The sequence below is a fragment of the Scylla paramamosain genome, chromosome 9, assembly GCF_035594125.1.
Source record: "Scylla paramamosain isolate STU-SP2022 chromosome 9, ASM3559412v1, whole genome shotgun sequence".
NCBI lineage: Eukaryota > Metazoa > Arthropoda > Malacostraca > Decapoda > Portunidae > Scylla > Scylla paramamosain.
Window position 1 is genome coordinate 12,070,001 of NC_087159.1, and position 15,388 is coordinate 12,085,388.

Here is a 15,388-nt window from a genome sequence, read left to right on the forward strand (position 1 = left end):
TCGTTTGGTCTTTTGCGAAGATACTTTTATGAATTTTTTTCCTGTTTCCTTCTTTCTTGATCTTTCCTTCTTAGAAACGGAAGAAAAATATCGGTATAATCTATGTCCATATCTCCGTTAAATGAGTGCATTAACTGTAAGCAAGTGTATTGCAATACATTGCCTTCCTTACTTAAAGGAAACAAAAAAATAAAACAATCATTCCGATAAAAACAAAGTCGACTATGTTGTTAAGGAGCTTTATTCTAAAGCTTTACCGAATTGTTTGTTTGTTTTTTTGTTTGTTTGCGTTAAAATGTGATTATTCCAACAGGTGCAACTGTGTTTCTTTGTCCACAGGTGGGGTCTTCGACGTGGATCACGTTCATGTTACTCATGCGTGGCATGGAGGGCAATAGAACCAAAAATGTACATACCAGCAAAATGCTAGCGCTAGTGCGTGCCCAGTAAGTACAAAGAACACACAAGAGCTTGCACCAATGCAACGTTTGTGTCCATTACCCTGAATAACACCAGAACCTGTATTCCAAAGCGTTTTGTGCTTACGTTGCGATTATTTTCAAAGGTCAGTTTTCATTAGACAAGTCTTCATGATCTACATTTATTTCCCTCAGTAGTGCAGAATCCTTGTTAAACCATAGAACTCTGAAAAAAAAAAAAAATCGAAAACCCCAGTAGCTTGTACTGCAGACCGCTACAAGTAGTCGAGATAAGACAGCGAAACGTTTGGGAGTACGGTTCCAGCATTGAGTCGTGTGTTTAAAATGAAGAAAACAACAGGGAACGAGAGTGACACCACAATTTAAAAACAAATTACAATCGCAAGCGTTCTTCAGAGTTAAGGTAAAATTTCCGATATGAACATATGGGGAACAAAATTGCCTGACAGACGTACACTGGAAGTAACAAATTCTGGCGGATTATAAACTTTGACTCCAGTGATCTGTGCTAACCATCTCGACTCTGTGTGTGTGCTCTCTCTCTCTCTCTCTCTCTCTCTCTCTCTCTCTCTCTCTCTCTCTCTCTCTCTCTCTCTCTCTCTCTCTCTCAGGTCAAGTTAGATGAAACCATACACTGAGAGAAACTTTGTGCGGGAATCACAATGAGAGTATTTTAGAGAAAACGCTATGGTTATAGGAGACTCCACCTGCTGAATACTGTGATTGGCTGGTGGGATAACAGGGAAGCGCGCTCACGCACGCACGCACACACACACACACACACACACACACACACACACACACACACACACAGTAAAAGAAAAATTCAGTCACTAGATGCCTTTTAAGTGTACAGTGACATGATATCACTCATAATTCTAAATAAGTGTTCTTCAACCTAATATCACATGACACATACACACACACACACACACACACACACACACAGAGAGAGAGAGAGAGAGAGAGAGAGAGAGAGAGAGAGAGAGAGAGAGAGAGAGAGAGAGAGAGAGAGAGAGGTAGGTTAAGGAATAGAATATACTAAGAAAAATCAACCTTCAGGGGAGGGTTGTACGATCCGGACCTGAATTTTTTATTTATTTATTTATTTTATTATCTTTTTTTTTTTTTTTTTTCGCTTCTTTCGATATATGTAACGTTTTGATGAAAAAATTTGTTCCCCTTATGTAATGAGGTCCTCCGTCATGAAATTCCACGGTTTCGCCCGCCGCGAGACAAGCATAATGTTTTTTTTTTTTTTTTCATAATTTTCTGACATACCCGTTTTTCTTTAGCTTTCCATTAAAATCTACGGTTCTCTCACTGCGCACAACGTTAGAGAGCACGAAATTTTAGAACTATTTTTCTCAGATTTATATACGAAAATAAAATTATATAATTATTTTTTTCGTAAATCCAGCAAATAACCAAAGTATCTGCATCAGATATCTTTAACATTAATATTTTATTTATTTTAATCAGTATAACACTGGTTTTTATTTAGAAATATGGGCGAAATATAACAAAAAATGTTTTCCACCCCTACCCCCATCTGGCTAATCAACCGTGAAATCACGAATCGCTCTCGGCCAGTGTACAAAACCAATCGGAGTAACTAAATGAAACTATGTCTACTTTTCCAACATATTCTGATGTATATATCATGTGAATTTCAAGTCTTTAGCTGTAATAGATGAATTATAGTCACCCTTTAAACTTTATTACGCAATATCTCAAAATGGCGGATTTTGACATACAAAAATTATCTCCTCCGTTGTTATTCCTGCTATACATACATGGGCTATTGCAGCTTATAAAACTATGAGAGGCGAACAAAGTCTGCTGTCGATTTTTTTGTTTGGAGTTGATTTTGATTTTTGACAAATATTTTTACTTTTTCATCGAACAAAAAAAAAGAATTATTATCGTACAAGAAAAAACGATAGCAGGCATTGTTCTCCTATCCTTCTTGATTAAAATGCTTTTTAAATTAAAGAAATTGGTCAGTAAATAAGGGAGGAGATAAGAGTTGAACATAGGCAATTTAAAATAGGATTAGCGGATCGTACACCACCCCCCTTCAGGCCATTTTTCACCTGATACACAGTTTATTTCTTCTGCATCATCTATATGTACATTTATATGTACATGTATATGTATACGCGGACATGATCTCGTCCTCCTATACGTCCGCCCCAGACAGCTTCCCACCCAAATAGAAAAACATTATGTTCTGATTTGTATGTATAATTTGCCGTATAAATCCTGATGGCACGGCACAACACCACTGTTGCAGTCCTCTGTGGTCACATATATTGGCTGACCTGGAAGCAACAACAGAAAATAAGAAATGAGGAGTGGTATACCGGCGTTTCCCTTTACTTTCAATGCTCAGCTGGTGATGTTTTGGGTCTAAGGGGGATAGAGGCGACAGCGGACCTATAGAGCGTTGGCTTCACATTCTTGACGACATGCCGACTCCTCCCATTGTACCTCCATGGTGGTAATGAAATGGTAATTAAGAAAACGGATATTTACAAGAGGTCACTACAATACTCTCCCCCTAATGACAAGGTAGGAAGAACGATACATTATAACGGCGTCCGTGGGCTCGAAGAGTTGAGTTGCGTTGCGTTGAGGTGCGTGGCATGGTGTGGAGTGCTGCGTGCCGTTGCGTTTGGGATGCGTGACGTTGCGGTGAGGCGCGTGCCGGCTCAGGTTAGGCTGTGGCTGTCGTCCTGGACACAAAGGGGTGAGGGTTGACCTCACTCCCACGTGGTGATAGGCAGGCGGCCAGAGGGTTGGCGTCAGGTTCCAGGGGCACCGGAGAATGGAATGAAGGGGCGGGCGAAGCGTCCCGCCACAAGCATGAGAAGAGCATGATAATTAAAAAAAAAGTGGATACTACACTTATAAATGCATGAATATATAACAGGTAATGAAAGAAGACAATTAAATTATCCATGTACGCTATTTGAATTATTATAAAGCAGAAGAAACATCGCATTTTGTGTTATGGAAAAAAAAAATAATTAGGGAGTTGCCATAAACACAATGTTATGTAGGTATGAATGCACGGCGTGAGGCGAGGGTTACTGAAGCGTCCTTGTGAGTTGAGTTGTGTGGCGGCAGAAATGTGCTGGGGAAGGAGGCGACGCGGCACGTTCAGTCAACCACCACCCTCATGAGCGTCAGGCATCCCCTCGAACGACTCAACTCCGCCTTTAGAAGCAAGTTTGCCAACGGAGGACCTCTACACAAACACCTATCCCCTAGTTTTTACAGGTGAGGAAAACCAGCTCGCCCTCCACTAGTATGAAGTCAAATATATAAATCACAAATCATTCATTTATTCATTATATATTGATATATTCACCTATTAACCTATCTCTTCTGCAGACTGTCCTTGATCTAGTAATAAACTAGGAACTAAGTTTTCTTAATTAATGCCAATAGGGTACAAGCCAGCTAATTTCGTTCCTGATGTGCTTAAAGTATTAAGATCGCTTCAGAATAATGAAAACCTGAAATTTATGCTACGAAATCTTTATTTCACAATGTTTTCCAAAAGAGAGAGTATAAAAATTTGAATTCGAGTAGAGATACTTAGCATGCACACATCATGAGTAATCAAGAACCTTATGAAATCAAACTAACTGACGTCCTGTACAGAGTTGCATGTCTCTCCCACAGTATGTTCTGGAAGCCTGCTCTCAAGATGTTAAATAAGAACCCAGATGTGGAGCAGTACATCACCTTCGCGGAGTTCCTGCAGTACGCTATGTATCGCGGCGACGCCCACTGGCTGCCTATGCATACCATGTGCTCACCCTGCGCTATGCATTATGAATATTTTGTGCGTCTCGAGACTTTCAGTGAGGACATGCAGTACCTGAGCCACGCGTTGTCAAATCCCATACTTGATCTTCAAGTGCACATGAACGAGTGAGTGAACACACACACACACACACACACACACACACACACACACACACACACACACACACACACGTGCGCGCAGGTCTTACAGAAACCAACAACCAGCAATTTTGCCTTATTTCATTGCTGTAATTCCTTTCCTTTGAGACCCAAATATAGGCTTCCCACACACTATTTAGTGGAATACATCTCGAAAAGGCAACCGATTGACGAGCATCTATGTATCTGATTCGTATCCTGGGATCTTACCGAGCTACAAGTTCAATGAACTAGGATGGTAGTAACTGACCTAGAGTCTCGGGCTCATGGAGACTACTTGGAATGAAGATAGTGTTCAAAAAATAGATGTGAGACGTAAACTGCCCTAAGCAGTGGTGCGGTGTGGTTTACATGCATGGTGGTATAACCCTTTATGCCTCCATGGGTACATGGCTTAATGAATCTACCATTACTACTGGGGAAAGACCTTGTCCTGCAGTGCACGTAAATTTACTCCTATAGGCTGATGGTGGTGATAGTTAATACTAACTGTCGTATTCCTCGTGGTTCGTTATTACGACCACGTAATTACTACTGTAGCAGTTGCAATTATTATCACCACTGTCACATTACGAGAGAGAGAGAGAGAGAGAGAGAGAGAGAGAGAGAGAGAGAGAGAGAGAGAGACCTGAATTCTGAGACTTCACACCACGGATCTGATTTATGGTGCTGCATCATCGCGGTCATATGGCGCCGCCCACCAAGTGCATCATCTCCTTTACATATACGAACAATTTTAAACACATTACCTTAACATATATTTCCAGGAATACAGACAGACTGCTTTACTGATTACAAGGCATTTCTCACGGTACGCTGTTTTGTTTCAGGAAAAGGAAGACCACCAAGGGGCCACAGCACGGGATGCAACAGACGGACCACACCCAGCTATCAAATTCCACTTTGCTCATCTACCGCCAAGTGCCCTCCGAACTCCTGGCCAAGGTGCTACAAATTTACCGCCCCGACCTGGATCTGTTCGGCTACCAGGTTCCCGAGGAGTTAACGCGGCGGGCAGGTCTGTTACACGGGTCCCATGAGTAATTCCGCCTTGTTCGCGACGGCGCAAAATCTAGAGTTGCTAAGTTAGTCGAGTTTCTTGGTGCTCGTGCTACAAAGTTACTGAATACCAGGAACTGTAGCCGCAGTGTTTCCTGGCCTTATTGTGACTACTTTTAATTGTGTGTGTGTGTGTGTGTGTGTGTGTGTGTGTGTGTTTCTGAACTGCCCAAAGCAGGGTTCGGTAGGTAATATAAGATAAAAAAAAATTATCTTGGAATGTAAATAGTATATGTACAAAACTAAAGAAGGATAATGACCAATAGTTGTTGTCAGACTATGACATAATGTGTTTGTGTGAAGTGAAAACATCTTTGCTTATAGCTTTTCCTGGATATGTGTGTTACAAGAATAAGGTGGTAGGTTCAGCTGACAAAGGTACTATATTAGTCGTTAAGAAGTATCTATCAGGACTTATATACAGTGTTGACACCAGTGTTGGAGACCAGGTATGGGCAGAGTTCATAAATATCCCAAGAACTGTGTTTGGTGTTTGTTACATTCATCCCTGTGACTCTAAGAATTATTATCATGAGCTTTTTTGCTGCAATACAGGAGAGGTTTAGTTCAGTTGATCCATCTTACAACTATTTTATTGTAGGCGATATGAATGCAAGATTTGGCACAACAGTAAGATAGTTATTATCTGTGTCTAACTCCAGTGTTTATCAATTGCCTTATCCTGTGACCAATGATGATGTGAACGTAGCCAATGATAATGCCTGGTGGACGCCGGAGTCCCACCCATGCGTGATGTAATGACGCAGTTTTATAGACTCCAACCTGCATCAAGTGATGAAGAGAAGCCTCTGCACCTGGTGTATGACGTGTGTAGAGGAGCGAAAACCCCAGGGTATACATTCCCTTCACAGTCACTACAGCGTGATTATAATGCAGACTAGCTTCACGATACCATTAAGACCAAGCCTCAACTAAAGGTTTGAGGGGTCATTTCCATTCGGTGTGTGTGTGTGTGTGTGTGTGTGTGTGTGTGTGAGGCAAAAAGACAGAACTGCTGGTTGGATGGGTGATTACTCTCAAGTCATAGTTAAACGTCACATCGGCGTCACGAAATGATGAGTAGGCGGGCTGTCTATCATGAACACACCTAGTCTCGCTACCAGTGTCTGTAAAGTTTAGCTAAGTTTACCCTAAATTTACTCATATAATTGCCCTCATTATCCACATATGACACCAAAGCACATTTTTACAAATTAAATCGGGGTCTCAAACATCCACTGCCAAAATAACAACCTTGTCCGACACTTTGTTAAGGTTTTATTTGCGAAAAATGACACGACACGCCACCTCAAACTTTTAGTAGAGCACATGACCTGAAACAGAGGCCAGCGAAATGCAGACGTCAATAAACCACAGCTTAAAATAAATAAATTTTAAACAACTTTCCATATGAACAGAGTTACCTTCACCCACGACCAACACTCAACTCTTTCACTATCTGGCACCTCCTTTTTACTGCTAAACACTGAGACATCTACCCATGTCACATCTACCCTTGTCCCACACCCACCTCCAAACATTGTACTGACCAAAAAAAAGAAAGAAAGAAAGAAAGAAAGAAAGAAAGAAAGAAAAAGAAAAATAAGAAAAGTTATTTTTTAATTTTTTTATTCCGTTCTTTCTTGTAGATGCTTAAAAAGATAACATACATTGATTTAAGTGTTGTTAATTCTCACATACCGCAGTGAAAGGGTTGATGCACACTTCACAGCAAAAACAGCTTACCCACACACTGAAGAGGTAGTCACACTGGGTACACACACTTGACCGAGATATGAACAGCGCGGCTTGAGGAGAAAATGTGGCGAGAGGTGGTCACTGTCAGGCTCACGGTATCACGTCTGTAAATGCTAATGTGACATAGTTTATTCATAGTTTATCTATCTATTCTTATTTATTCATTTACATGCATTTTATTTATTTATTTATTTATTTATTTATTTATTTTCTCAAGCATTTACAAGTCCAATTTTTCAAACAACCGTGCGTAAATTGATCCAGGTATATACGCTTACCTGTATCGAAGCACAAAACCCCGTGTTCTGAAACGCTTCGCTCTCTCCACGACTGTTTTCCGAGGCCACAGAGACGATTAGCCAGACTCTCAACAGTGTTTCTCTTGTTAATAATGTAGAAATCAGTCACTGGAACCATAAAAAAAACAAAAAACAAAGAAATTAATAACATGAGTAACGAATAATGTGAAATGAATAAGGAATAAAACTAGTAATTAACAAAAATAATAAAATCAATATCAAATACAACAAATAATAAACAAATGAAAATAATCAGATAATACTTTACAAAATTACGCTCCCACGATCATATTCGCTCCTTAGCTACTAAAACAGACGGGAAGGCTTCACATCTCCCGAGGTCTGCTGCCTGTCGCACTCCTGACGTGATGTCACTTCTCTGCACAACACTCACAACACAAGTGACGGAGTTTTGTTCTGAGGTCTGGAACGCGGGATGTATAAATGATATAAAACTACTTGAGTCCGTGCAACGTGGATGGATCAAGCATGTCCCGGGCCTGGAGGATTTGCCTTGTCGTGACAGATTGACTGTTCTTCACTTGTCCTCGGTGCATGGGAGGTTACTGAGAGCTGACCTGATGGAGTGGAGGAAGATCATACACACACACACACACACACACACACACACATCGTCTTTTATCATTTCGTCTTTTATCATTTCATTTTAATTTTATTTTTTTTTTTTTCTTTTGGTGTATCTTATGGTTCCTCTTGATATCTGTTTTCTATATCTATTTTTTTTTTTTATTTATTTTATTTTATTGATTTTTTGTTTCTTTTAGTGTAAGTTTATGCTTATTATGTATTTTCTATATATACATTTATATCTTTTTTTTCGTCTTTTCTTAATTTATTACATTTTAATTGATTTTTTTTTCTTTTAGTGTATCTTAAATTTACGTATAATATCTGTTTTCTGTATCTACATCTATATCTTTTTTCGTCTTTTCTGATTTTATTTTTGTTGACTTTTTCTTTTTAGTGTATCTTAAGGTTACTCGTAATATTTATTTTCTATATTCTATATGTATTTCCACTTTTTTTTATTGACTTTTCTGTTATTGTGTTAAGGTGTCATAACATCGACATAATATTCCAAGTCATCACCTAACACCACCATTACATCACGTATCACTACTCATCCTTTTTTTTTCTCTCTCTTTTCTTATTTAATCCACCCATTCAATCTTTTTTATTCCATTTTTTTCCAGAATTTTTTTAACGATCTATAAAACCAAACGCCATTTTCTTCCATTGACAAGACCGCTTATTGCGTTCCTCGGCCTGTTTTCTGTCCCGCCTTGCGTTTTCTCCCTGCCCTGTCTCTTCCTTCTCTCTTTCTTCATATTCCCTCCTCTCTTCCTCCTGCTCTCTTATCCTTTCCATCTCTTCCTCCTATCTTATTCTATCTATCTCCTGCTGTTTCCTCCTTTCCTCCTCCAGGTGTTGCCTAAATCTTTCCTCCAATTCCTGCTGGCGTCTCACTCTCTCCTCGCCGCGTCTCTTGATCCTCTCTCTCTTCCTCCTTTGTCTCACTGACTTCAACATTCACCTTATCCTCCTTTCGTCTGATTTTTTCTCTTCCTTCTCCTGTTCGCTGCTCTCAGGATATATCCTATCTCCCCCCTCCTGGTACTCTTCCAATCTCCTTCCCTTCCTTTCCTCTTCTCTCTCTCTTCTCTGCTTGTCGCTTCCTTCTCATCCTCTCCTCTTTCTCTTCTCGCCTGATGTTGTCTAGCTTCCTCTCTTCCTCTTCCCTCCTAAGCCTCTCTCTCTCTCTCTCTCTCTCTCTCTCTCTCTCTCTCTCTCTCTCTCTCTCTCTCTCTCTCTCTCTCTCTCTCGCCTAATCTTTCCTTTCTCCCTCTTTTTTCTCACCTAATCCTTTTTTTCTCTTCTTTCTTTATCCTTTCTTTCTCCTGCTCTTCCTCTTCTTTCCTCCTCTTCCTGCTTTCTTCCCTCTGCTTCTCCTCCTCCATTTCTCTCTTCTGTTCGTTCACCTTTCTCTGTTCCTCATGGCGCCGTCTTCTCATTTTACTTCTTGTCTGTTCCTCTCTCCGTTTCTTCCTCCTCTCCCTTGCATTTTCTTTATCCACTGACTTCTCTTTCCAGTGCCTCTCCTCCTCCTCCTCCTCCTCCTCCTCCTCCTTTCCTCCTCCTCCTCCTTCTCTTCCTTCTTCTCTGGTGTTCACTTATTCTTCCTCTTCCTCTCCTATGTTCTCTCTCTCTCTCTATCTGTTCCTTGTCTTTGCGGGGCCCCATCTCACGTTTCTTCCTTTCCTCCCTGTCCATCTGCCTTTCTTCTTCCTCCCCACCTCTTTCTCCTCCTCTTCTTCCTTTTCCTCCTCTTCTGCTGTTCTCTTACTCCACTTCCCATTTCTTTTGCTGATGTTAGTACACGCGATATGATTTCGAAGTCCGATTTACACAGTACACATTTGAGAACCGAGACACTGATATGACAGAGATGAAATGATGCTTCAACTCTCTCTCTCTCTCTCTCTCTCTCTCTCTCTCTCTCTCTCTCTGTGATGACTAACTTCTAGGTTTAGGTTTAAGGGGGGGGGGGCAGACAGTAGAAGGGAAATAAGAAAATCGGGGAAAGATTATTGGTTGGGTTAAATGACGAAGGAAAGCAGAAGGATAAAAAGATGACGGGCAGACCGTTATGCTCTATTTAAATGTGTTTATTCAATGGATCTATGATTTGTTGTTTTTCTTCAATACTATGTCAATAATACATTCTCCTAGCGTCCCTTGTCTGTACCGCATGGTGCTGCCTTGCAAGGCTGACACCTATCTAGTTCCCCTCGTGGACTGTGGAAGGGACAAGGATCCAGGCAACACCACGACTCGACGCAGTGATAGACGCTGAAACTTGTGATGCTGTGTTGTCAACCTTGCATATGATGACGAGTGTATATGATTGTGTGGTGTTTTATTTGGTATATACTGGTGTAGCTTGTTCTAGTATTCTGATGGTTCTTTTGAGCCAAAAGTGAAGAGGATCACGATCAGAAGAAGCTGACCAATCAGATTCTGGGAAGAGAGCCAATCAGATGCTACAATTTGAGGTATAAGAACCAATCACAGTGGTCGTTATTTTGGCCAATGAGGAAAGGCAAGACAGGTGTTTTCCCTAAGGATGCTGGAGAAGTGTGAGGAAGTGGGGAAGCTCCCTTGAGAGTAGGGAACGAGTAGAAAAGATAAAAGTAGGACAGACTCACCACGTGAGGACATCAGACACGTGGAACACATTGAAAAATTGATTTAATGATTCTGACAAGAACGAAACTCAATGTTGTAGTGAACATCATGCTGCGTGAGGGTGTTATTAATAGTGACAAAATTAATGTATTGATCATTTTAGCGAAATTGAGAGTCAGTGGTGTAATGAACATCATGTCGTGCTAAACTGAGAGGAAGCGAGGAGAGGAACAGAAGAAGAATGAAGCGTGACAAGAAGAGGAAGCAAGGCAGCGGCGGCACACAGAAGAGGACCGGTGGCGGCAAAGAATATACAAACAATCCCCCCAACCCCACACAGTGTTTATATTCCTTGGGATGAACCGAGGCTGTTAAATGATTAGATCTCACCTGCCCTGTTAACATGGTTTTGTTCTTTTATCTTATTGTGCACCATGGTAATGATGTGCCACACTAGACGCTTGCAAGAACCACCTGTCTCCCGAGCCCACACTAACACTGACTGAAATAACTCTGTTGCCAGCAGACATCAGCTTCGAACATTGTCTGCCAGTCTTTGCCTGGCGAACGGAGTAGAAACGATGGTATACAACTTCATCTGCAGGTACCACTGTTTGTTGCCATATCAACGTACCTCGTTTCAACGCTCATGACGTCATCCTGCTTCGTCTTATGATATGGAAACAGTGTTTGTCCGACAGCGTTCGACCGTGTGGAAGATTCCTAATGTCATGCACACAGGCTATCTCTCCTTATCGTGGAACACCTCTCAGGGGTCACCAGGACTGTGAGCCACACCTCCTTGGCACTCACAGTGTAGAGAGGGTCCTCCTGTCTGCCTCACCTCTCACTCCCTCCTACCACGTCTCCTCGACATATATTCGCGAGGAGGCTCGACAACATTCTCCGAACCCGCTTCGTACATATTAATACTAGACTACCTTAGGTAAGTTACAACCATTTTACCATCACCACAAATAACATGCCAGTTAATTAATGTACATTTAACCCTTAATTCCCCATTAACTATGAGTATCGGCTGTATCGTGACAAAAGTAACAAGTCAAGAGATATGGGATGCGGGCAGGTGTGTAGACTGAGAGAATACAGAGGAAAGAATGCAGACTACGTAATGTGAGTTTTTAGATGTGAATCGTGGGTCAGAGGTTAGGGAGGTCATTAGAGAGAGGACCGTTCTGAGGCACTGAACATGTGGGGTGACACTCATAAGAACATAAGAGCATAAGAAATAAGGGAAGCTTCAAGAAGCCACCAGGCTTACCCTTGGCAATCCCTGTATGAAATATACCTACCTGTTTCCACCTATCATCCCCATCCATAAATCCATCTAATCTTCTCTTAAATCTCCTTAATGTCTTAGCACTAAGAACTTGATTACTGAGTCCGTTCCATTCATCTACCACCATCTGAGAACCAATTTTTTCCTATCTCTTTCTTAAATCTATATTTTCAAGCTAGAACCCGTTATTTCTTGTTCTATCCTGGTTGCTGATCCTAAGAATTTTGCTTACGTCACCCTTGTTATAACCCTTATACCATTTAAAGACTTCTATCAGGTCCCCTCTTAACCTGCGTCTCTCTAAAGAATGTAAATTCAACAACTTCAGTCTCGCCTCGTAAGGAATAATACTCATCCCTTGTATCCTTTTAGTCATTCTCCTTTGTACTGATTCTAATAGACCTATATCATTCTTGTAATGTGGGGACCAGAACTGCACATCGCAGTCTAGATGAAGTCTGACCAGCGCCAAATATAACTTAAGTATTACTTCGGGTCCTTTACTTTTACCACTCCTAAAAATTAATCCTAATACCCTATTTGCCCTGTTTCTGGCCTCTACTCATTGCTTTCCTGGACGGAGTTCAGAGCTAACTATAACTCCTAAGTCTTTTTCGTACCATGAACCTACCAGAGTTTCGTTGTTCATTGTGTACCTACTGTGTGGGTTTCCTTTACCTACGATAAGTACTTTGCATTTGTTGATATTAAACTGCATTTGTCATCTGTCCGTCCATTCGTTCATCCTTTCTAAACCTGCCTGCAAGACAATGACATCTGATTCTGGCTTAATTAATCTACCTATCTTTGTGTCATCCGCAAATTTACTAACATCACTACTAATTCCACTATCCAAGTCATTGATATATATTAAAAACAACAATGGCCCTAATACTGATCCCTGTGGCACTCCACTAATTACATGACCCCACTGGGATTTAGAGCCGTTTATTACAACTCTCTGTCGCCTGTCGCTTAGCCATGACCTTATCCAGCCTAACACCTTCCCATCTATCCCGTGTGCCCTAACCTTTCTCAGGAGGCTTTGATGGGTTACCTTGTCAAACGCTTTACTAAAGTCCAGATATAAGATGTCATAACTATCAGCATTATCTACTGCCTCGTACACTTTACTGTAAAAACATAACAAGTTAGTCAGGCAAGAATAACTGACTGATTTATCAAGTTATGTTTGTCTAAATGCTCCCTAATGTTCTTTGCTATCATTGACTTCATTATTTTTACCTGCACCAAAAGTTAAGCTGACAGGTCTATAATTAGACACTAAAGTTTTATCTTCTTTCTTAAAGATGGGTACTACATTAGCCTGCCTCCACATTACTGATACCTCACCTGACTCAAGTGATTTCCTAGAGACAGAACCTAACAGCTCACTAATAACCTCTTTGCATTCCTGAAGTACTCTGGGATATATTTCATCTTGTCCTGATGTCTTGAACTTTTTTAGCCTATCTATCTCCTGTTCCACTATCTCCTTAGTTATGGTAATGTCTGTCAGCTTCTCCTTCTCATCTGCTCTAAACATTTGTTTACTATTCGGCATATCCTGCATGTTTTCCTGGGTGAAGACAGTTAAAAAATACACATTCAGAATTTTACTAATCTCCTCCCCAGTACTCGCCAGCTTCCCATCTGCTGTCACTGTCACTCTGTCGTGTTTCATCATGATGCCTGGGAACAGATCTCTGAAGAGCCACGTCTTCAAAGGACTGGTCCACACCAGCGCTGTAAGTGGATGAGGGCGCTTCCTACCTTTTCTGTTTCCTGGAATATATCACTCTGGTGCACATTTAGGCCTTTTTACTCTTTACGACCTTTCACATTTCTTTGTTTGCTTTCCTTTGGTGTGACAACGGTTGCGCTATATCTTTTTCCTGCCTCACTCTTCCCTATGAACCTTATCCCATGTTTTAATTTGGGTGGTAACCTCATCCCTCTCCCTTCTGCAGCCTGTAATCCAGCAGGAAGACTGCCTAATTGCATCTATACCTGTCATTCCACGAGAGAGCAGTTTCCGGGGTGTCTGGTCACCTTCATAGACGAGTGGAGGCGCCACATCTACCTGTTTACTCTTTCTTGCTCCAACATTCTCCTCAGAGGATATACGCCATAGCTGCGCGTGGCCTCGGCGCCCATCTCCGTCTCATCTTTGAGCCTTTGGTGGATGAAATCCCTTACCCGGGTCACAGGGCCACTGTGGCATCCGGGTTTCCACAATTAACCTTCTCTTTTGTCATTTTGGCTTTCAGGATGCGATGACGCTTGATTTTTAATAAGAATATCTCGCCTAGAGAGATGCTGAAGATGGCAGCCGCGGGCTTCAATATTCCTACCCAACTCTTGAAGAGAAAGCCAGTCCATAGATACTGACGTCAATGTTAGGTTGCGGTTAGACATTATCGTAGTTCTAAAATTAACTTGTACCTAACATGTACTATCACGACCATTAGTCAGATATATCCCTGTAAATAACGGATTAAAGTTAATTCTGCACAAGATAATGTAGATTTTCACCACTCTTGCAAAATCTGGATGGGACAATGATCGTACCGTACCTCACCAGCATAAATCACCACTACACCATGCAATAATCTCAGACCTTAGGGTGAATATTACAAAGAACACTTGGCTTTAACTTGTATTATTCACTCAGATACAAAATTATAATAGAAGGCCCATTAACTCAACACAAAACTTGATGTTCCACTGGTACCCAAAACTCCACTACAATACACATCTCACCACACCTGCAATTACGTAAAAAAAAAAGGCCAGCACACCACAAAATGACTGATGTTACGCAAAATATAATCTTTCCTCACAAATGTTCTCCACAATATTACACAAAACGCACAAGTTACATACCTTTACCTCATCAGCCAGGTGTGTAACATCACAATACTCATTAAATCGTACCCTCAAAACCTTATTCATCTTCACCTCAAACCCACAAAACACCACAAGCACCCTTAATCAATCTCTTCGACAGAAATCTCCGCCTCTCCCTTTCTCACTCCCTTGTCTCTTAATCCTCTCCCCTCATAGAACCTGGAGGCGTCATCTCAGTAATCAGTTTGCCTGTTTTAATTATTCCATTGCACTTTTATGAACTACAGTATTATATAAAACGATATATTCATGGTACAATGGCACATAATCATTTCATTATAATACTTATCAGTATATTGTGTGTCAATTAAAAGTACCATTATATATAGTAGAGGACTATCTCAGTTATCCTTGAGATACTGAGATGGTAACACGGTACTCTAAGTAAATTACATGTCACTAACTTATATATATATACACATATATATATATATATA

At 40.9% G+C, this 15,388-nt stretch overlaps 1 protein-coding gene across 1 annotated transcript in view; it reads left to right on the forward strand.

Annotated features, from left to right (window-relative positions):
* The window catches only part of LOC135103615 (carbohydrate sulfotransferase 11-like), a 6,979-nt gene extending 1,018 nt beyond the window's left edge, over nt 1–5,961 (forward strand). Inside the window, exons 2-5 of the mRNA XM_064010099.1 lie at nt 340–446; nt 3,573–3,725; nt 4,134–4,385; nt 5,249–5,961. Of these exons, the coding sequence (XP_063866169.1) occupies nt 340–446; nt 3,573–3,725; nt 4,134–4,385; nt 5,249–5,462 (726 nt within the window). The 3' untranslated portion in view covers nt 5,463–5,961. The remainder of the gene's footprint in view (nt 1–339; nt 447–3,572; nt 3,726–4,133; nt 4,386–5,248) is intronic.
* Nucleotides 5,962–15,388: the final 9,427 nt, after the last annotated feature.